General features: G+C 40.9%; 1 protein-coding gene across 2 annotated transcripts in view; it reads right to left on the bottom strand.

Annotated features, from left to right (window-relative positions):
• The window catches only part of LOC149440064 (clavesin-1), a 148226-nt gene that overhangs the window by 15443 nt on the left and 110533 nt on the right, over positions 1 to 22250 (bottom strand). For both annotated transcript variants that reach the window (XM_089658978.1, XM_089658979.1), the window contains 2 exons: positions 19344 to 19454; positions 12167 to 12402 (listed from right to left, as the gene is read on the bottom strand). In XM_089658978.1, coding sequence (XP_089515104.1) covers positions 12167 to 12402; positions 19344 to 19454 — 347 coding nt within the window. The remainder of the gene's footprint in view (positions 1 to 12166; positions 12403 to 19343; positions 19455 to 22250) is intronic.

Below are 22250 nucleotides of genomic sequence, written 5' to 3' on the forward strand. Positions count from 1 at the left end.
TTCCATTTTCTAATTATTGCTCCCACAGTTGATTTGTTCACACCAAGCTGCTTGCCTATTGTAGATTCAGTCTTCCCAGCCTGGTGCAGGTCTACAATTTTGTTTCTGGTGTCCTTCGACAGCTCTTTGGTCTTCACCATAGTGGAGTTTGGAGTGTGACTGTTTGAGGTTGTGGACAGGTGTCTTTTATACTGATAACAAGTTCAAACAGATGCCATTGATAGAGGTAATGAGTGCAGGACAGAGGAGCCTCTTAAAGAAGAAGGTACAGGTCTGTGAGAGCCAGAAATCTTGCTTGTTTGTAGGTGACCAAATGCTTATTTTCCACCATAATTTGCAAATAAATTCTTTCCAAATCAGCCAATGTGATTGTCTGGATTTTTTTCTCATTTTGTCTCTCATAGTTGAGGTCTACCTATGATGCCAATTACAGGCCTCTCTCATCTTTTTAAGTGGGAGAACTTGCACAATTGGTGGCTGACTATATATTTTTTTGCCCCACTGTGTATATATACAGTCAGGTCCATAAGTATTGGGACATCAACACAATTCTAACATTTTTGGCTCTATACACCACCACAATGGATTTGAAATGAAACGAACAAGATGTGCTTTAACTGCAGACGGTCAGCTTTAATTTGAGGGTATTTACATCCAAATCAGGTGACCGGTGTAGGAATTACAACAGTTTGCATATGTGCCTCCCACTTGTTAAGGGATCAAAAGTAATGGGACAGAATAATAATCATAAATCAAACTTTTACTTTTTAATACTTGGTTGCAAATCCTTTGCAGTCAATTACAGCCTGAAGTCTGGAACACATAAACATCACCAGACATTGGGTTTCATCCCTGGTGATGCTCTGCCAAGCCTCTACTGCAAATGTCTTCAGTTCCTGCTTGTTCTTGGGGCATTTTCCCTTCAGTTTTGTCTTCAGCAAGTGAAATGCATGCTCAATCGGATTCAAGTCAGGTGATTGACTTGGCCATTGCATAACATTCCACTTCTTTCCCTTAAAAAACTCTTTGGTTGCTTTTGCAGTATGCTTTGGGTCATTGTCCATCTGCACTGTGAAGCTGCGTCCAATGAGTTCTGAAGCATTTGGCTGAATATGAGCAGATAATATTGCCCGAAACACTTCAGAATTCATCCTGCTGCTTTTGTCAGCAGTCACATCATCAATAAATACAAGAGAACCAGTTCCATTGGCAGCCATACATGCCCACGCCATGAAACTACCACCACCATGCTTCACTGATGAGGTGGTATGCTTAGGATCATGAGCAGTTCCTTTCCTTCTCCATACTCTTCTCTTCCCATCACTCTGGTACAAGTTGATCTTGGTCTCATCTGTCCATAGGATGTTGTTCCAGAACTGTGAAGGCTTTTTAGATGTCATTTGGCAAACTCTAATCTGGCCTTCCTGTTTTTGAGGCTCACCAATGGTTTACATCTTGTGGTGAACCCTCTGTATTCACTCTGGTGAATTCTTCTCTTGATTGTTGACTTTGACACACATACACCTACCTCCTGGAGAGTGTTCCTGATCTGGCCAACTGTTGTAAAGGGTGTTTTCTTCACCAGGGAAAGAATTCTTCAGTCATCCACGACAGTTGTTTTCCGTGGTCTTCCGGGTCTTTTGGTGTTGCTGAGCTCACCAGTGCGTTCCTTCTTTTTAAGAACGTTCCAAACAGTTGTTTTGACCATGCCTAATGTTTTTGCTATCTCTCTGATGGGTTTGTTTTGTTTTTTTCAGCCTAATGATGGCTTGCTTCACTGATAGTGACAGCTCTTTGGATCTCATCTTGAGAGTTGACAGCAACAGATTCCAAATGCAAATAGCACACTTGAAATGAACTCTGGACCTTTTATCTGCTCATTGTAATTGGGATAATGAGGGAATAACACACACCTGACCATGGAACAGCTGAGAAGCCAATTGTCCCATTAATTTTGGTCCCTTAACAAGTGGGAGGCACATATGCAAACTGCTGTAATTCCTACACCATTCACCTGATTTGGATGTAAATACCCTCAAATTAAAGCTGACAGTCTGCAGTTAAAGCACATCTTGTTTGTTTCATTTCAAATCCATTGTGGTGGTGTATAGAGCCAAAAATGTTAGAATTGTGTTGATGTCCCAATATTTATGGACCTGACTGTATATATATATATATTTATTGTGCAGGATAGCGGGTTTTTTCTCATTTACTTTGCCACCATTGCAGCTTTCTCTCAGTCTACTATGGGTATACAGCCCAGGCTAACCTAATAGCAATCTTTCTTCCAGAAATTGGTGTAATAAATATAATCTAATTCAAACCAATACATTGAATGTGTATCACAACACTTCAGTTGAAGCAGAACTTCAGAAAAGCAGATCATATATATGAACTGTAATTACTCCCAAAGGATTTGTAAATGTACACAGCTAGTCTTGTAATGCAGGCACTTCTGTCGTTGCTGTTTTCATATTTACCTGTAGAGCAGATCTAAAAAACTTAAGAAAAACAGAACTGCTTCTTATGGCATACCTTTCCATGTTATTTTCTTTATTTTTGTACATTTTTTTGCCTTTGCCAGGCAGAATTTTTTAGAATTGCTTTACTATATTCATGGCAACAGTACAATTGTATAAGGTATCCAGGGATTCTCATCTTCCTGATCATGTAGCTAGTTGACTGATTTTTTTAGAACTCTGCATAGAGCTTGAGAAAAAATGTATTGACAGGTACCTGCTCCGACTTCCAGCTCAGTTTGTCACAGAAAACTGAGCACATGTTCAGCCCCCCCTCCTCCTGCAGTCTGCTGGGACACTTCACAGGTCCCAGGAGACTACGGGACCAATCACAAGGCACAGTGCAACTTATGCATGCGCAGTAGTAGTGCTTGCAATGCTAGCGCCAGGAACCTGGAGGCTAGTGAAGAACTAGCGCTGGACCCCTGGACAGACAAGGGTCTACCCACATGGAAGAAAAATATAGTTTAAATATATTTAAAAAATATTCTTCCCAAATATATTGACATATATTTGAAATACTACAAGTTTGGCCATATTCAATATATATTTATATATATAAAATACATTAAAAATATTTTAAAAAATACATTTTCAAATATACAGTATGTCTTTAAAAATACATTTAATCAACATTTTTGGAAGGCATTTACATATATATGTAAAAATCTATGTTAAAATTACTTTTTTATATGTTAAAAAAAATCTGAAGAATATATAAAAAATTCATTTCAACATTTTATAAATATACTATTATATATATATATATATACAGTCATGGCCGAAATTGTTGGCACCCTTGATATTTCTCCAGGAAATCATGTATTTCTCACGAAACGTATTGCATTAACACATGTTTTGCTATACACATGTTTATTCCCTTTGTGTGTATTGGGACAAAACAAAAAAAGGGAGGAAAGAAAGCAAATTCGACATAATGTCACACAAACCTCCAAAAATGGGCTGGACAAAAGTATTGGCACCCTTTCACAACTGCGGATAAATAAGAATGTTACAAGCATGTGATGCTCCTGTAAACTCACCTGGGGCAAGTAACAGGTGTGGGCAATATAGAAATCACACCTGAAAGCAGATAAAAAGGAGAGACGTTCACTTAACCTTTGCATTGTGTGTCTGTCTGTGCCACACTAAGCATGGACAACAGAAAGAGGAGACGAGAACTGTCTGAGGACCTGAGAACCAAAATTGTGGCAAAATATCAACAATCTCAAGGTTACAAGTCCATCTCCAGAGAACTAGATTTGCCTTTGTCCACAGTGCGCAACATTATCAAGAAGTTTGCAACCCATGGCACTGTAGCTAATCTCCCTGGTCGTGGACGGATGAGGAAAATTGATGAAAGATTGCAACGCAGAATAGTCCGGATGGTGGATAAGCAGCCCCAAACATGTTCCAAAGACATTCAAGCTGTCCTGCAGGCTCAGGGAGCATCAGTGTCAGCGCGAACTATCCGTCGACATTTAAATGAAATGAAACGCTATGGCAGGAGACCCAGGAGGACCCCACTGCTGACACAGAGACATAAAAAAGCAAGACTACAGTTTGCCAAAATGTACTTGAGTAAGCCAAAAGCCTTCTGGGAAAACGTCTTGTGGACAGATGAGACCAAGATAGAGCTTTTCGGTAAAGCACATCATTCTACTGTTTACCGAAAACGGAATGAGGCCTACAAAGAACAAAACACAGTACCTACGGTAAAATATGGTGGAGGTTCAATGATGTTTTGGGGTTGTTTTGCTGCCTCTGGCACTGGGTGCCTTGACTGTGTGCAAGGCATCATGAAATCTGAGGATTACCAAAGGATTTTGGGTCGCACTGTAGGGCCCAGTGTCAGAAAGCTGGGTTTGCGTCCAAGATCCTGGGTCTTCCAGCAGGACAATGACCCCAAACATACGTCAAAAAGCACTCAGAAATGGATGGCAAAGAAGCGCTGGAGAGTTCTGAAGTGGCCAGCAATGAGCCCAGATCTAAATCCCATTGAACACCTGTGGAGAGATCTTAAAATTGCTGTTGGGAAAAGGTGTCCTTCCAATAAGAGAGACCTGGAGCTGTTTGCAAAGGAAGAGTGGTCCAAAATTCCGGGTGAGAGGTGTCAGAAGCTTATTGATGGTTATAGGAAGCGACTGATTTCAGTTATGTTTTCCAAAGGGTGTGCAACCAAATATTAAGTTAAGGGTGCCAATACTTTTGTCCAGCCCATTTTTGGGGTTTTGTGTGACATTATGTCATATTTGCTTTTCTGCCTCTGTTTTATATTTGTTCCAATACATACAAAGGGAATAAACATGTGTATAGCAAAACATGTGTTAATGCAATACCTTTTTTGTGTGAAATACTTGATTTTCAGGAAAAATATCAAGGGTGCCAACAATTTCGGCCATGACTGTATATATATATACTGTATATACCGTATTTTTCGCTCCACAAGACGCACCTGACCATAAGATGCACCTAGGTTTTAGAGGAGAAAAACAAAGGAAAAAATATTCTGAACCGATGGACTGCAGACATAGTACAGGAGATGACCAGAGACTGCGGACACAGTACAGAAGGACCAGAGACTGCGGACACAGTACAGGAGAAGGACCAGAGACTGCGGACACAGTACAGGAGAAGGACCAGAGACTGCGGACACAGTACAGGAGAAGGACCAGAGACTGCGGACACAGCACAGGAGAAGGACCAGAGACTGCGGACACAGCACAGGAGAAGGACCAGAGACTGCGGACACAGTACAAGAGATGACAAGAGACTGCGGACACAGTACAGGGAATGACAAGAGACTGTGGACACAGTACAGATGACCAGAGACAGCGGACACAGTACAGGAGATGACCAGAGACTGCAGACAGTACAGGAGATGACCAGAGACTGCAGACAGTACAGGGGATGACCAGAGACTGCAGACAGTACAGGGGATGACCAGAGACTGCAGACAGTACAGGGGATGACCAGAGACTGCAGACAGTACAGGGGATGACCAGAGACTGCAGACAGTACAGGGGATGACCAGAGACTGCAGACAGTACAGGGGAGGACCAGAGACTGCAGACAGTACAGGGGATGACCAAGAGACTGCGGACCTTTGGGGAGGGAGGGGGCAGCAGGTACCTGAATTTGACAGGTACCCGCTCCCACTTCCACGGAGTTGTCCTCCCTTTAGTGTGAACACCCAGCTGTGACAGGTAAGGTCCTGCAGCAGAGAAGAGCTGAGCGGCCGGCCCGGTATTCTGACACAGTGGCGGTGACGGAAATACCGGACCGGACGCACTGACATTTTCCTCCCTTTTTTAGGGGGAAAAAAGTGCGTCTTATGGAGCGAAAAATACGGTATATGTATTAAAATATATTGAATACTGCCAAAATTGTAGTGTTTCAAATATATGTCAATATGTTTGGGAAGAATATTTTAAAAATATATTTCAAATATATTTTTATTCCATTTGGGTAGGTCTAGTGTAGCTGCTGAGTTTAATTTATTGGGGGAGCCTGGAACTCCTCTTTAAGGTTCTAGTGGTATCTCAACCTGATATTTCAAGGCAGGACAGCTGAGATGGTTCCTGTGTATACTCCTCACTGAACCAGTCACCTACTACATCCCATGTGGTCGGTAGTCACAGTTGCTTCCTGCAGGCCCTTAGCCTCCAGCAGTAAGTATCTTCAAGGATAACACCCAGGTAAAAAGAACACTGCTTCTTTCCAACCCCTAGACCCAAAGGCCTAGGAAGAGACAATTCTCCCAGCACGTATTGCCAAGCACCCAAAGTCTTCTGATTGGCTAGATCAGCCTTCCTCAACCTTTTCAACACATAGGGAACCTTGAAATAACTTTTAGGTCTCAGGGAACACCTGATAAAAATTACTTTATCTACAACTCATGATACATTATTGTTATTATCAGTGGGAAGATTGCTCCGTACACTTGTGAATATTGTGAAGAATTACCCTCTTACACATAGCTTAAAGGATCAATGGTGCCAAAGGGAACTTGCTTATTGCTCAAGGAACCTCTAGCAACCTCTGGAGGAACCCTAGGGTGCCTTGGAACCCTGGTTGAGGAGCCCTGGGCTAGATAATTAAAGAACACTAGAAGTGACGCTATTATTTAATATGTGGTGGTTTACAATGAGTTAAGTCCAACAGGGTGTATGCCACCTTGTGTAATTATCTCTTATTTACAATTGACAGTTTTACTGAGAACCCTACTAAACTCCACCTAAAACAGCCCTGATGGCTCCATGTCAGCACAGCAGGTATTGCCCCCAGCAGGTATGCCCCCCCCCCCATCCTTCCAGGACCTAACTCATAAATTTGAGCCCACCTGCAGCCTTGGCGTTCTTCTTTTCTCCTCCTATGTGCAGGACCTAGGAGTGCTCCTTTACCTGGCTGATCTAAATGGCTGGATGCCAAAATGCGTTTGGGTTTAGATTGGACACGGTCCATGGTGTACCAGCTAAATAACCCATAATCCAGGGAGCCCCTCTGCTGGTCCTCAGGGCAGCTTTCATCATGGCTAACAGCCTTGTTTGGAGTCCATGTACATTTGGCAGCTGTATAGCTGTATTTAACTGTAGGGTTGCCACCTTATTCCTTTAAAACTGAACACATATTAATTGCACAGGTTCCGATGCTAATTCAATGCAGATAAGGCACTGAGTGATTTTAATTACCACCTTAATCAGTCACAGAACCTGTGTAATTAATATGTGTTTGGTTTTAAAGGGATGAGGTGGCAACCCTAGTTAGCAGAATCTCCCCTAGGTACAGCAGAGATTGAGTGAGCTAAATTTAAAAATGCTTTGTATCCAAATGAATGCTGCATTGCTAGGTATTTTTGTGCTAATGCACACCCTGAGCTCCCCACAGGTAGTATTCTGCATACCAGGTGCTCAAAGTAATACTTTGTCTGTTCACATATAGCATTAAACCGTTGGTGGCTTCTCATGTTTGCTTTACTATTGTGTCATTAGACCCAAAAAAAAACAGCATTCTCAGAGAAGGCAGAGGAGTCACCTGTGGATGACTACTGTAACCAGCTATTGCCTGTTGAAGTATAAGAAATCATTTATATTTTTTGTGCTCTCCAGTTTATCAACCAAAAAAAAAGAAAGAAAAAGATAAGGTCTTTATGATGTCAACTATTCCCTTGGATGGTTTGTGTACATTGCAGAATGCTATTGTAATTCTGTTGCAGATTCCTACCTTTTGTTGCTCTTCTGAACAAAACTTTTTCATCATTAACCACCTGGTGAAATCTCAGGGCTGTAGATGGAAGCTGCAGGATCAGCCTCCCTTTAGGTGTAGTTAACCCTTCAGAATTTGTTACCAAGCAAATTTCTACTGCATTGAATTTTGTTTTTAATGTTTGTGTTAATCGCCAGGCAAAACCCTGTGAAATAGGATTATCTATTCTGGCAATGAGCAGTCTCAGAGCTACCCCAACCAAAACTGCCCTCTTCAGGCGCTTCAAAAAAGAAGATGCGGATGAGCATGACTGTGTGAATCTTGTTTTGTTCAAGCAACCAAAGATGAGAATGACGACAACTTCCAGGTTGTGGCATTCATTAGATAAGTAGGCAATTCACTCAAAATAAGTTTCCACTTACACTGAGAAAGGGTTATCTATTCTATCAAGGAGCAGTCTGTTAGCCTTCCAGGCAAATAGCCCTCTTCAGACTCTTCCAAAAAGAAGAAACAGATGAGCATGACTGTATGAACCCTGCTGGTTCAAGCAACCAGGGATAAAGATGTGGACATCTAACAAATTGTCACATTCATTAAAAATGTGGTCAATGCATTTTAAAGGAGTTGCTTCCATGCAGCCTGTTAATGGATCATACATTCTGCCAATGAGCAGTCTCAGAACCTTCTAGGACAAATCAATCCTTGTCAGATTCTTCCAAATAAGAATATGGATGAACATGACTGTATGATTCCTGCTTTGTTCAAGCATACAGTGATTAAGATGATGGTGACCAAGTTGTTCCAATTAATTAAGCATGTGGTCAAGACACTCCTGGCAATGTCCAGCCTTCCTTTTAGGATCATTAAAACTTTTCTCTGAGCCTTCTCAAGCCAATCAATCCTCTGCAGTCTCTTCTGAAGAAGAAGATGAGGACAACCTTTGTTCAGATTTTTGATTTCTTCTTTTGTACAGTTGGTGATATGCCTTTAAAAGAGAAGCAATGCTGTGGAAGTATTTCAAATACCTCCAGAGGACAGCTGGACAATTACCTTATAGTGACTGAATTTAGTGCTCGTTCTACAAGCATTGATGTCAAAATTGCCTTTTAAACAGGGATGTGTTGAAATCACCTCTTTTGTCAATGTGTCCCTTATGGGATCGGCTAGATACATGACCTTACCATTAGAAGTTGCTGTGGCCTTTATGGACGCACTAAGTCACTGCAGTGTTTGGGAAATATTTCTTCCTTCACGTCTCATACTGGTAGCAGAAATTGCCTCACTCCAGCAGGTCAGGTAGGCTCAGTTGAACTCTTGTTCTCTTTCAATTCGGGTTTCTGGACCAGTGGAGGTCAGAGAGCCTAGGTTAGAAGATATGGATTACGCTCTGTATGATACCCCTAAACTTGTGGTTGGAGAAGCAGACTCTTCTATGTCATTTCCTTCTAACGACCTAGTGTCTGGTGGTGCAGTCAGACACCAGCAAAGTAGTTGGGGAGCCCTATTTCAGGAGCAATGGGCTCAGGGCCAAGAGCCTTTTCAAGGGTTCAAGATGGTGTCCAACATTCTGGAGTTGAGTGAGGCATTTCAGACTCTCCTAGCAGTCAGTCACCTCATCCGGGGTGGATCTGTCCTGGAGAAGTCAGCACAACGACTGTGTCCTACATTCGGAAACAAGGGAACACTCAGTCTCTCTCTCCTGAAGGAGTTTTCTCCGATTCTAGAGTTGGCCCAAGTCAATCCTCTGTAGCTATCTGTGGCCTATGTGCCTGGTCATAAGAATCTTGAAGCGAACTATTTGTCCAAGAAAATAATGATTGGTCCAAACTATCACAAGTCTTTCGAGAACTAACGGACCTTGGTAGAGTCCAGAGGCAATCAGGGTGAAGATGCTGATTGCAGAGTGGATGTCCAAGACAGCTTATGCCTTTCTGATGCTCTCTGATTCTAAGCCCCCTGCTGGGGCTGTGGCTGGGAAAGGTGGCAGTTCTGATGGTGATCCCAGATTGTCTGAAGGGGCCTTGGTATTCTCTGCTCCTTATGAAGAGTGTTAAGGATCCACTCCCTCTGCTGGTAAGATCAAATCTTCTCCAATGTCCCATTCGTCCGCACCCAACAGGCTCAAGCTGATGGCCTGGGTATTGTGAGGAGTGGCTAATAGGTCTCCGGTGCTCTGTAAAGGTTGGGAACACTCCCATGAAAGCAAGTAAGGACAGCATTAACAATGCCTGTAGTAGAATATGGCATAAATTCACAAGAGTGCTGCTGATCAAGATTTTACACTGGTCTCTTCACAAGTCTATCACGTTTTGAAGTTACTGCAGGTGGGGCTTCATTTAGGTCTATGCATAAGTATGCTATAGCCCACATTTCAGGCTATTTCTGTCTTCACCGGCATACAGTGGGCATCCAACACTTAATTATACTTTTCTTCAAGCTGCAAAGTGTTTGAAACATCCCTAGGGGATTGTTGTTCCAGAAGTGGAATCCCCCCTTGGTGTTAGACCTTTTTTCATCAGATGCCTTCAATTGAAGTGGCCCCCTGTAGTACCTCTCACTGAAAACTGCTTTCCTGGTGGCAATTACATTAACCAGAAGAGTGTCGGTATTAGCGGCCTTCGGGTTTAAAGAACCCTTTCTCACATTTATCCCAGGCAGGGAGGTACTCGGTGGGGTGCATTGGACACCTTGGCTGCCATTGTGCTATTTGCTGGGTGTCCAGTACACTCTTGTACCTTTAAGGAGGGGTGGGCCCCCTCAGGTTCACCTGCCCTAAGTCTATCCATTAAAAATATGTGCATGTACTATGAGGGCTCTCAAAATTTGTAGAGTTAGGATCTGCAGAATATCGGGGTGCTGTGAAGAGGCTCTGCATCTTATGCATGTGTTTGCAAATATGTGCTAAATAAACCCCTGTTTTTAACGCATACTGTTGGACAGGCTAATTCGGTTTGTTTGCAAGCTGGTTGGTAAGTTGAGCTAGGAAATTTTCTCTTTTATTGTTTGACAAGGGTGGTACTCATGCTGATGTTCAAAATCGTGCCTAAGTGGCCTTCAGAGTCCATATCACACAAGAGGTTGTCCTTCCTATGTCTCTCTTTGGGAGTACCCAAGACGTTAGCCCATCAGATGTGGGCCAAGCTTTAAAATGTTACATCAAGGTGATATCTGGTATCAGAAAGTCAAAGTTTTTGTCATTACAGGTAGAGAAGGGTATTGATTTCATGGCTTCCAACAAGATTATTGCTTCTTCGTTGGTGAAGCTCATCTCCTTGGTCCTAAAGCTGAAAGGGTTGGCTGTGCAAGGGGGATCACAACCCTTTCCCCTAGAAGGGTCTTGACCTTGTGAGCGGCAGCAGACTGATTGTTCTCAGAGATGATCTGTAAGGCAGTTACATGGGCGTCAATATATATGCCATAGCTCATTACTGTATTGAAGTAGCCTTAATGACAGTTGAGTTTGTCAGAGGCATCCTGGCTTCTGCTTTTAGCCAGAATTGAAGAGTGTGTAGCATTATCCCTCCCCTGTGTGGCTAGCTAGTTCCCAGCTGTGCTGACATGGAGGCTTCAGGGAAAACAGAGAATTGAATGACAGATACTTACTGTAATTTTCCTTTCCCGACAAGCTTCATTTCAGTGCAATTCCAACCCAGCTTGGTAGGACTAGTTATGGAGCGCTGAGGCTGCAGGTGGGCTCAAATTTATACATTAGGCCCTGGAAGCATTTCGGGGAAGGTCCCATACCAGCTGTACTGACATGAAGCTCATCAGGAAAGGAATATTACGGTAAGTATCTGTCTTTCAATTTTCCTTTTGTTGTATGATGTTATCAATTAACCCTAGATTTTTGTCTTACAAAGTACATGCACAAAAAACACCAGCATAAAAAATGTTCCTGTTACAATGCTTTCACTCATTTCATTGTATCTAGTGTTGCTTTATAAAAAATGAATGATAACTTGAGCATAAATTAAGAACGCATGAGGCAAATACTTAAGCGGAAAACCATTAGCAAAAACAATAATGTAATTATGTAAATGACTGGGGATTTAAGCTGGCCGTACACCAGTAAAATTTCATTAGAAAATGTTTGTTTTCGGAAAGGTTGTTTTTGATTTTTATAAAAGTTAATGGGGTCAAAGCGACAATAATTTTTTATCATAGTGATGAAAAAAGTTGAAGGCGAAGGATAGAAACTTTTTCTCAAGCGAACAAAATTCTGACAGTAAATGCAATTTTTGTTTAGTAAATTCCATTCATTCCAAAATTGAATGACACACAAAAAAAAACTTGGGAGTGGTGTTGAACAACATTTGCTACTGCTCTGATGGCATTATTGGATGTACTGATTTTTCGTATAAAAAAAATTGTCCAGTATATGGCCAGCTTAAGAGTCAGTTTTGGCAAAGTAGTTACTCGATAGCTAGATAAGAAATGAGTACCTTTTCATGAATTTTGGAGAACACTCTGTTTCTAAATTGGTAGGTGCATACTTCACGTGCATAGCGTTGTAGGATGTGTGAGTGTACTCATTGTCATCGTTGTAATCAGGACCAAGCAATGTCCTAGCCCAGGTGCCCATGTCATAAGGCGGAAGGGTTCCGCCAAATTCAGATGGCAAACATTCTGGGTGGATTAGCTGGTGCAGACTGTTCAGATTGTTCCCATGAAGAAAAATCTGTGAGAAATAAAAAAATATATAAAAAAATACTATTATGGATAGTGTAGGATGTTTTCGAACACACATTATCATATTTAATATTGAAAAAAAATCTTTTTAAAATGAAAGATGGGAGGATGGGTGGGTTTTACTCATATAGCACACAATACTTGTATGTGCACACCTACCCTTTAGGTTGACCTCCTGCAGCGATGTGACATCCATGCTCCCCTTCATTGCTTCGCTCATGACTGCTGACATTCTATTGGTCTTCTTCGGGTTCCCTGTAGGTTTATGTAACTCCTACACATGCATGCTGTGTTTACATTGTCCCACTACTGCAATTCCATTGCCAGCATTAGTTCTTCAGATGCCAGGAATGAGATGACAGTGTACGCTACATTGCATATGTACCACAGGCAGTGTACATAAGATGAAAATTTGCTGGAAATCTGGGAAAGAAGTTGTTTTTTTTGTTTTTTTGCAAAAGAGACTTTGCATTTCACTATTGCCAAAAAAAATCTACCCCTAGCATTTTTTGTTATTAATAACTTCAGTTCTGCAAGTCAAAAACCATCCTTTACCAGCTGGATTTTTCATAAAAAAAGTAATTTCTGATTGGTTGCCGTTTACTCAGTTTGATTTAGAGAGAATGCATAAAGGTAAAAAAAACCTTTACAACCACTTAGGCTGCATGCACACTGGATTAAAAGATAACTCCAATGCTCTTGGCACAAAAAAACGCTAATTTTGAGTGTTTATTTTACTAGCGGTTACCATTTTTTCTGCCAGGAAAATACTCTCAAAAATGCAAAAGAGAAGGGTTTTTTTCTGCCTCTAAATACTGAGCTTAACAAAAATTGCCTCTAGACTTCCTAATGTGCATAGACACAGAGGATAACATTAGTCGAATAAACAGGCAAACCGCTAAACTCCTCTAGGAGCTGCATTTTTTTAAGCCAGTGTGCATGGAGCCTAAGTGGTTGTAAAGGTTTTTGTACCTTCATGCATTCTCTGCATTAAGGTAAAACCCTTATAGGTTCAGCCAGCCAGCCCCCCCCCCCCCCTCCAAAATACTTACCTGAGCCTGATCTTGATCCAGTGCTGTGCACTAGAGATGCTCTCTCTCTCCACTAAACTCAGTGAGAGCAGTGGGAGCCATTGGCTGTTGGTGCTGTCAATCAAATCCAGTGACAAGGGGGCAGGGTTAGACGCATACGGTGAGGCTTGGGATCAAGCCTGCAAAAGTGCTCCTCTAGCAAGTAGCTTGCTAGGGGGGTACTCGGCAAGGAGGAGCCCCAGAAGAGAATGATCAGGGCTGCTCTGTGCAAAACCATTGTATATACTGTAAGTAATAATATGTTTATTATTAAAAAAAGACCCTTTACAATCACTTTAAGATGAACAGGAAAATAAATATTTTCATATCAATAGAAGAAAAAAATGCCTGGAGGATTGTTCAACACTTGCAAGGCTATTGGTACACAGGTGATTTTTAGTAGTTCAATCACACTCTCTTTGTACCATGTTACTTTTGGTGAGCTGCTATGAACAAGTTGCAAATGAACAATCTTTTTCCCATAATAACACATTGCTGCAATTTAAGGGTGAACTCCATGCAGATTTAAAAGACACAAATTAGTGCAGTTCTGTATTCATTATTACATACCTAAATGTATTTTTAACAGTAATCAGAATAATACTAAGTGCAAGGAGCATGCTGATAGAAGGAGAGTGCAGAGTGACAGAAAGATGAGCTCATTAGCCTTTTACTTTCCATCCACAGGCTGAGGGACAGACAAGCCCTTTAAGTGTTACTGAACTGCAGCGTAGAAAATCAAGTCTCCTGGCCTGCCAGACAGGGTTGTGCTGGGTGGTAGAGATGCGTAAATCTCAGAACTGGATAGACAGAAATACAAATCCTTTAGCAGGTAAACAGTTTCCTTATATGTACAGTGCTGTTAAAAAGTATTTGCCCCTTCCTGATTTTTTTTTTTTGTGGATTTGTCACACTTCAATGATTCAGATGATCAAAAAAAATTGTAATATTACACAAAGATAACCCGGGTAAATACAAAATGCAGTTTTTAAATGATGGTTTCAATTACACTGTTCAACAAATTTTTATTTTTTGCCAGTTTTGGAAACAAAAGGATCCATTTCTTAATGAATTTCACATTCTAAGTTCAAATATAACAATGAAATTTGTCAATTGGCTCTAGTTTTTCTGTAAACGGAAAGTTTCCTACTATAGGCGTAATGACTACATAATGCACAATAATTATATAGATAGATGTCTTTCCACAAATATAAAGCAAGTGATATTGACTACATAACAAAGCCTAAATGGCATAATATATTGCCTAGGATTACCAAGAAAAATTATAGCTATAAGCTAAGTTGAATCATTTTAATACTTAGGATTCTCACTAGTTTTGTCTTCAGTTTGTGTCAGTTTTGCTTCTCTTGGCTTTTCTCTTGTATTCGAGGAAAGGGCTCTCTCTTACAACTGTCCAGCAATAGTCAGCAAGCATTGATGGGCTCCATTTACCTTGATATCTTCTTTCCATAGCTGCAATGTCTTGATGGAAGCGCTCTCCGTGTTCATCACTCACTGCTCCACAGTTTGGTGGGAAAAAATCCAGATGCGAATGTAGAAAATGAATTTTTAGAGACATGTTGCAACCCAGATTTCTGTAAGTCTGGATGAGTTTTTCTACCACTTTCTTGTAGTCTGGTGTTTTATTGTTTCCAAGAAAATTTGATGTCACTGATACAAATGCTGTCCAGGCAGCCTTTTCCTTTCCACGCAACAGAGAAAGAAACTCATCATCATGAATAAGTTTATGAATCTGTGGCCCAACAAAGACTCCTTCATTTATTTTTGCAGCACTAAGTGCTGGAAATTTGCTAATCAGGTACTTGAAACCTGCTTTATTCTTGTCCATTGCCTTAACAAAGTTTTTCATTAATCCCAACTTGATGTGTAATGTGTCTCCTATCTTGCAGCCAAAATACAAGTTGTAGGCTTTCTTAATCATTCCTGTTATCCTCCTTTTTTGTGAGATAAAAGTTATTTCACCGCAGATATAGCAGAAATTATCTGCTTTATTCACACAAGTTCGAGGCATTACTGAGTAGCCTATATAAGCATAAAACGAAATGTAAAGACGCTGTCGAACTACAATCAGCTATAGATACTGCAGCTTTTATGCAGTGAAGTGATGCAATTAAAGGCTAATATTGCATCATCTCAGTATACATGCAATTTTCTATTGGTCACCAGTATCAATTCTGCAATATGCAGCTGAAGTTGCATCATAATTTTGAATGGCTTACGTCATTAGATGGGTGAATATATCATGGAAACTAGAGCCAATCAACATTTTTTAGGGTCATTTTCGTTTTCAGCACCCCAAAATTATGTAAGATTAGCTAATTTTATGCCCAAAACTTTTTACCTGTTGAACAGTGTTATTAGTGTAAGGGAAAAAAAAAACTGTCCAAACCTGCCTGGCCCTATGTAAAAAAATAATTGCCCCCCCCTTCCTTACTAAATCGTAATAGAACTGTGCTTAGCCACATTTTTTGGAAAGCTGAATTAAATTGCACTTGCCACACCCAGGCTTGATTACTAACAGACCTGTTGAATCAAGAAATCACTTCAAAAGAATCTGTCTGACAAAGTGAAGCACTCGAAGATCTAAAAAAGCAACACATCATGTTGCGATCTAAAGAATTTCAAGAACAGATGAGAAACAAAGTAATTGACATATATCAGTCTGGAAAGGATTACAGAGCCATTTCTAAGGCTTTGGGACTCCAGCAAACCTCGGTGAGAGCCATTATCCACAAATGGAGAAAAGTTGGGACAGTGGTCAACCTTCCTAGGAGTGGCCAGCCTACCATAATTACTCCAAGAGCACAAAGACAACTTATCCAGGAGGTAATAAAAAAACCCAGTAAACATCTAAAGAACTGCAGGCCTCAGTTGCTTCAGTTAAGGTCAATGTTCATGATTCAAGAATGAGAAAAAGACTTGGCAAAAATGGCATCCATGGGAGAGTTCCAAGACAAAAGCCACTGCTGATTAAAAAGAACACAGAGGTTTGTCTCCCATTTGACAAAACAGTCTTGATTATCCCCAAGATTATTGGCCAAATATTCTGTGGGCTGATGAGACAAAAGTTGAACTTTTTGGAAGTTTTGGAAGAACTACATCTGTAGTAAAACTAACACAGCATTTCATAAAAAGAACATCATACCAACAGTCAAACATGGTGGTGGTAGTGTGGTGGTCTGGGGCTGCTTTTCAGCTTCAGGACCCAGGCGACTTGCCATAAATAATGAAAACATGAATTCTGCGCTCTACCAGAAAATCCTGATTTTAAAATTAAGGTTTTGGAGTGGCCTAGTCAAAGTCTGGACTTAAATCTGATTTAGATTCTATGACATGACCTTAAACAGGCTGTTCATGCTTGAAAACCCTCCACTGTAAGTTAAAACAATCCTGCAAAGAAGAGTGGGCCAAAATTCCTCCACAATGATGTGAAAGACTCATTGCCAGTTATTGCAAACACTTGATTGCAGTTGTTGCCAACAAGGGTGCCACAACCAGTTATTAGGTTTAGGGGCAATTACTTTTTCACATAGGGCCAGGAAGGTTTGGACAGCTTTTTTCCCTTAATAAATGAAATCATCATTTAAAAACTGCATTTTGTATTTACTTGGGTTATTCTTATGTAATATTAACATTTATTTTATGATCTGAATCATTTAAGTGTGATAAATATGCAAAAAAAAAAAATCAGGAAGGGGCAAATACTTTTTCATAGCACTGTATGTCATCTGTGCTGTTAGCTGTTTGCCTGGAATTTAGCTTTAATGGTGTAACAGAAAATATTACAGTCCATTTACACTATCTGTTGTGTTTCTGCATTGAGGTATATTTTAAATGGGCTGACAGTACAGCTCCATACATTAAAAATGTACCTGCACCCATTTGTTATAGTTTTGTTATTAATGGTATATAGATTTATTACCAACAGAGGAGATTTGTTACCAACAAGAGGTGCCACTTATACAGTTATCAGTAACTAAGTTCCCTATACCCTTGCATCAAGGGGGTGAGGTGGTATGAGGACACCTGATGGCCATAGATGACTGCCATCCTAAGGGTGCCCCACACCCTTGATAACAATTCCTAAGGGTGCCCCACACCCTTGATGACAAGTCCTAAGGGTGCCCCATATTGTTTTCTCCATCACTCTTGCTTTCCTTGATGCTAAAGGGTGTTTTATCCCATGTTGCACCCTCTCTTTGAGTGGGTCCTGGGTCTTGGGACTGAGGTTTCTTGTATCATTGGAATACACATCTGCATGTACGAACCCTATATACATTTTTAAAGTTCCACAGTTTTGTGATGAAGCAGTTGTTAACCTGTAAAAGGCATCCAAGAGTTATACTACTATATTCCTTGGTTAGAATAATATTTCATATAAAGTAGTAAAATGTGTCATTAGCTGACCAAAATATCTGTATACTGGCAATCTGGGATATTGTATGGGCTGTGTCTGTGGTACAATGTAATGATATACCATGTGAAAAACTCACTGTTATCCTAGGGTTGATACCCTGGTTCATGGTAACACATCTTAAACATTTTTTTATTATGCACAAAACGTTTTGGTACAATAAAATTTTGAAGCAAACGTTATTTAAAGTAATTATAAACCCTTAAATTTACCCAGCAAAGGGACTGGCCTTAGATGATACACAGAGATTAAACAAAGCCTCTTACATAAATTGTACCTGTCTATCTGCAGTCTTTTCATTTGTACATGTGTTCAAAGTTCAGAATTTATAAAGCCTGTTAAAAAACAGGTGGAGGAGAGCTGAATTTGCACCCTGCAGAGCTCAGTGAGGAGAACTCTGAAAGCTGATTGGAGGAGGGACACACCTCCCCCCCGCCTTCACATAGCTCACAGGAATAGAACCGAGGCTATCAATCTGCTAAAGGCCCCTCCCCTGCTACAATTTTTCTCTTGATGTCAGGAAAACTTGTCAGATAGAGGAACTAGACAGCAGAAATAAATTATACTTAGTGTTCTTGATGAGACAAGAACACACTATAGAGGGATATGCTTTGTTCATATGTCATGTCTGAGGTTTACAACCACTTTAAAGTTCGTCATTGATAATTGTATGATTGGAACATGAAAAGTCCTATTTCATTTCTCCTCTATGTTAGTATACTATATAGTACAGGGATGTGGTGCATTTAAATATATGGCCAGACACTTGTAGTTCACCTATATATAAATGTATTATTGTTTATAGATTCACTAGCATGTTTAATTCTTACTAGCAGCTATTTTATATGGCCATCAAACAGTTAACACCTTTTCATGTATCAAGCAATGGAGTTGAAGCTATGAGAACAATTAAATGATTTTAAAGAAAAATTGTTCCATTCTCATGATAAGAAAAGAATGTGCATCTGAGCGTTAGCACATTGAAAAGAAAAGCTCTGGGCTCAATAGATCCAGGTAGAGGAAGATAATGAAATTATGAAATGGAACACCTTGTGCTGTAAACAGATATACTTGATTATTCACAGCAGCCAAACCTTCCCTCCATTGCATGTAATTACAGATTCTTGGCTCTGTCAGGAGGTTTAATATATTTTCCCTTTATCATATAAGAAATGAGATTCCAACTGGTTCATTCCTGTTCTCTCTGAAGATCAAAGATACCCATAGCAGAGTGACTCCCACTGAATATAATCCATTGTCACAGTTTTATTGATCAGGCGCAGACAATCTGCAGCCTACAGCTGTGACCACGGTATGTCACATGACTTCATCTCAGAGGTCACCAGGAAAATCAGGTTAACTAGAGTCTGTAGGGATTTAGAGGCAAGCCAGGAAGCCAGCCTTACATGTGTTCACAAGCCTTACCCTTTTCCGGGTCTTGTCTTTAAGAAACGGCTTAATTATTGTATACAAAGCATGGATGTACCACGGCTGATTGACAAAATGAACGCCTCCGAAACGGGCTGGAAAACTGTCCTAGAAAAAAGAGAAATACAGGAGCTCATTACTGGACATAATCTCTCTGCCAGTTGGCTACAAAGGCAATCCATTATACATGTGACATGACAATAACACAATTGTACCACCACAATGAATGGAAACTGCAACCGTTAAATTCAGATGGACATTAAAGGACTGCTATTGCCAAAAATATTGTATTGTGTGTTGTAGTTACAGTAGTACTTGTAATGATGGTATTTAGTTTATAAATTGTCTTTTTTTATTACACATTTTATAGCCGCATTCATCTTGGCATCAAAATCATCATGAACTTACTTGAAGTTACTATTTTATAAGTATTCTGGAACATTTGCTGTATGTTCAGCCAACATTTACTCAAAATTCACTAGATAACATTCACCCTGTGCATATAGCACATTTCCATGTACATTTAGCCAAGATTGCTTGACATTCATTCACCTGTTTTTGCACAAGAAAAGGTGCTTACTGTAACATCCATTTTAGCGATAAAAGGGTGAATATTACCTTCCTTGCACATTCACCTGATATTCACTTCACACATTTGAAACTAATGTTCAACAGATGTGGAACCATTGTATTATGGAAATTCAGTTATTGCCTACAGAGCAGTGGTGTTCAACTTTCTTGATATGGGGGGTCTCAAGTGTGGTCCTTAACATCACCAAAGGTCTGCACATAAAGTTTGGTTAATACTCATTATCAGAGACAGCAAACACACAACAAGATACAGTATAAGACTATGGGCATGATACAAGAGATGGTCAAAGACTACAGACATGATAAAGAGATGGTCAGAAATTGGGGACATGGTACAGGAGATGGTCAGAGACTGCACACTTGGTACAGGAGGTGGTCAGAGACTAAGGGCATGTTGCAAGAGACTGTCACAGACTGTGAACATGCTATAGGAGTTGTTGGCAACTGGGGACATGCTTCAGGAAACAGACATAGACTGGAGATATATTACTTGAGACTTATCAATCACTGCTATAACAGGGCAGTAGATTAATTAACAAATATTACCACAAATTAATGTATGCAGAGGTCCTGAGGGCTGCACAAAACATGTGAACTGCAGGTTGGGCACCAGTGCTATAGAGAGTGCCAAACTTGTGTTTAACAACATTTTAAGCACTTCTAGGCCTAATTTACTTTTTTGCTTAATAAAAGAAATTACAGGAATAACCACCACACTGGGCATGCCAGCTGGTATACTCATGGCAAAGGTGCAGTAAATATGCAGTTCCCTGGCATGATGATACCAGCTAGCATGACTTTCAGTTCTGGGGGCAGTATTAAAGGACTTTCCCAAAATTGGGGATATCCCACTCAAAATACAGATACTGGGTTCTTTGAAAACATGAGAAGTAAAATGGAACTCTGCACCTCTTTTTTGGATTCCTGCACTGGTGGAGACCTATGTAATGCAAGTATTGGAAAAGTTTACAACAGTAAAACTATTGTGTGCGTGTAATGTTTTATTCTTACTGATCCACATTGCACAGTGATTTGGTTAGGGATTCCCAGGGAGGGGTCTACTTGTTCATCACTGGTGGTAGTTGGCACATAAAGCTCCCTCTTGACAACATCCTCTTCTGGACACTAAGGGTACTTGTCAGCATCAGGGATTTGTGCACTGGGAAGGGTAGCCCTGTTTTGGGCAACCCTTTATATGCATGCCTGAAGGGCATGAAGGCTGGCATCAACATGGCAGGAGGCTGCATACTCTTTACCCTATTGTTATGAGGATGTAAGATGGCATGCTCTTTTTACAGCTTTCTGTAATAGTGATATTCATTAGCTGTTCACTGGCTGTAACATTTGGCTGACACACATTCACCCTATGATAAAAAAGAGTGAATATAAGCATATGATCAAATATCAAAAGAGTGAATTGACAAATATGCACTGGCAAAATTGCTGCTGAATTTTGAACTTAAATATACTCCTTAAACTATATGTAGCATTACCCCCTTAGAAGTTACAAGAGATTTGGGTCCCCCTATAGACCTGCACAGCCAGGCACCATGTATTTCCTTCACTCAGACTTGCAGTACGAGGCAGTAACCAGTCCTTGAGCTTTGTTTTGAAGTTGTATTAGGGGGTTAGAACTTGGATGGGGTAAGAGGTGTATAGGATGCTCAAAGGAATGGCAACTGAGGACAAACTCCTTAGCAACTATGTACAAGTCTTTACAGCAAAGTTTATCTTCTGGAGAGCTAGCCAGCATCTCTTGTAGTACCACCCCAGACCCCAGATGACTCCTCTCCTCATCCAGCTGTACTGGGCGCAGGGCAGACTGACAACTCATGGGGCCCCCATGCAATAGGGGGATCATGGGGCGCCTGTGTCCTTGCCCAAACTCAAAAAAGCCTATGAAAAAGGTACCAGGGGCATCTCTTCGGGCCCCCTACTGACCCCGAGCCCTTGGGCAGTGCCCGAGTTTGCAAATGGTCAGTCTGCCCCTGACTGGGTGAATCTCTGGGCAGGGGATCCAGTGCCTGCCACTGCAGTGTAAACAGTCCCAGGTAAGATATCAAATCCAGTTCCCCACTAAAGTGCTTCTTTTCACTTACTGGCCCAGGGGGTGCAGGTTTACTCACTTGATCCCTCTCTTGTGCTGCCGGAGGGTTGGTGGCTGCTACCAGGCATTCTAGCTGGGCCGCTCCTTCCCTGCCATCCTCTCTCAGGGGGGCAGTGAAGTCCCAAGTTTTCAGTCTTAGAAGGTCCTCCATCTGCAGGTGATCCCCTCTTCCATCTGGGCCCCTCACAGGCTCCTGCCTTCAGCCT

The sequence above is a fragment of the Staurois parvus genome, unplaced genomic scaffold, assembly GCF_062004578.1.
Source record: "Staurois parvus isolate SC_StPar_1 unplaced genomic scaffold, SC_StPar_1.0 ptg001119l, whole genome shotgun sequence".
Taxonomy (NCBI): domain Eukaryota; kingdom Metazoa; phylum Chordata; class Amphibia; order Anura; family Ranidae; genus Staurois; species Staurois parvus.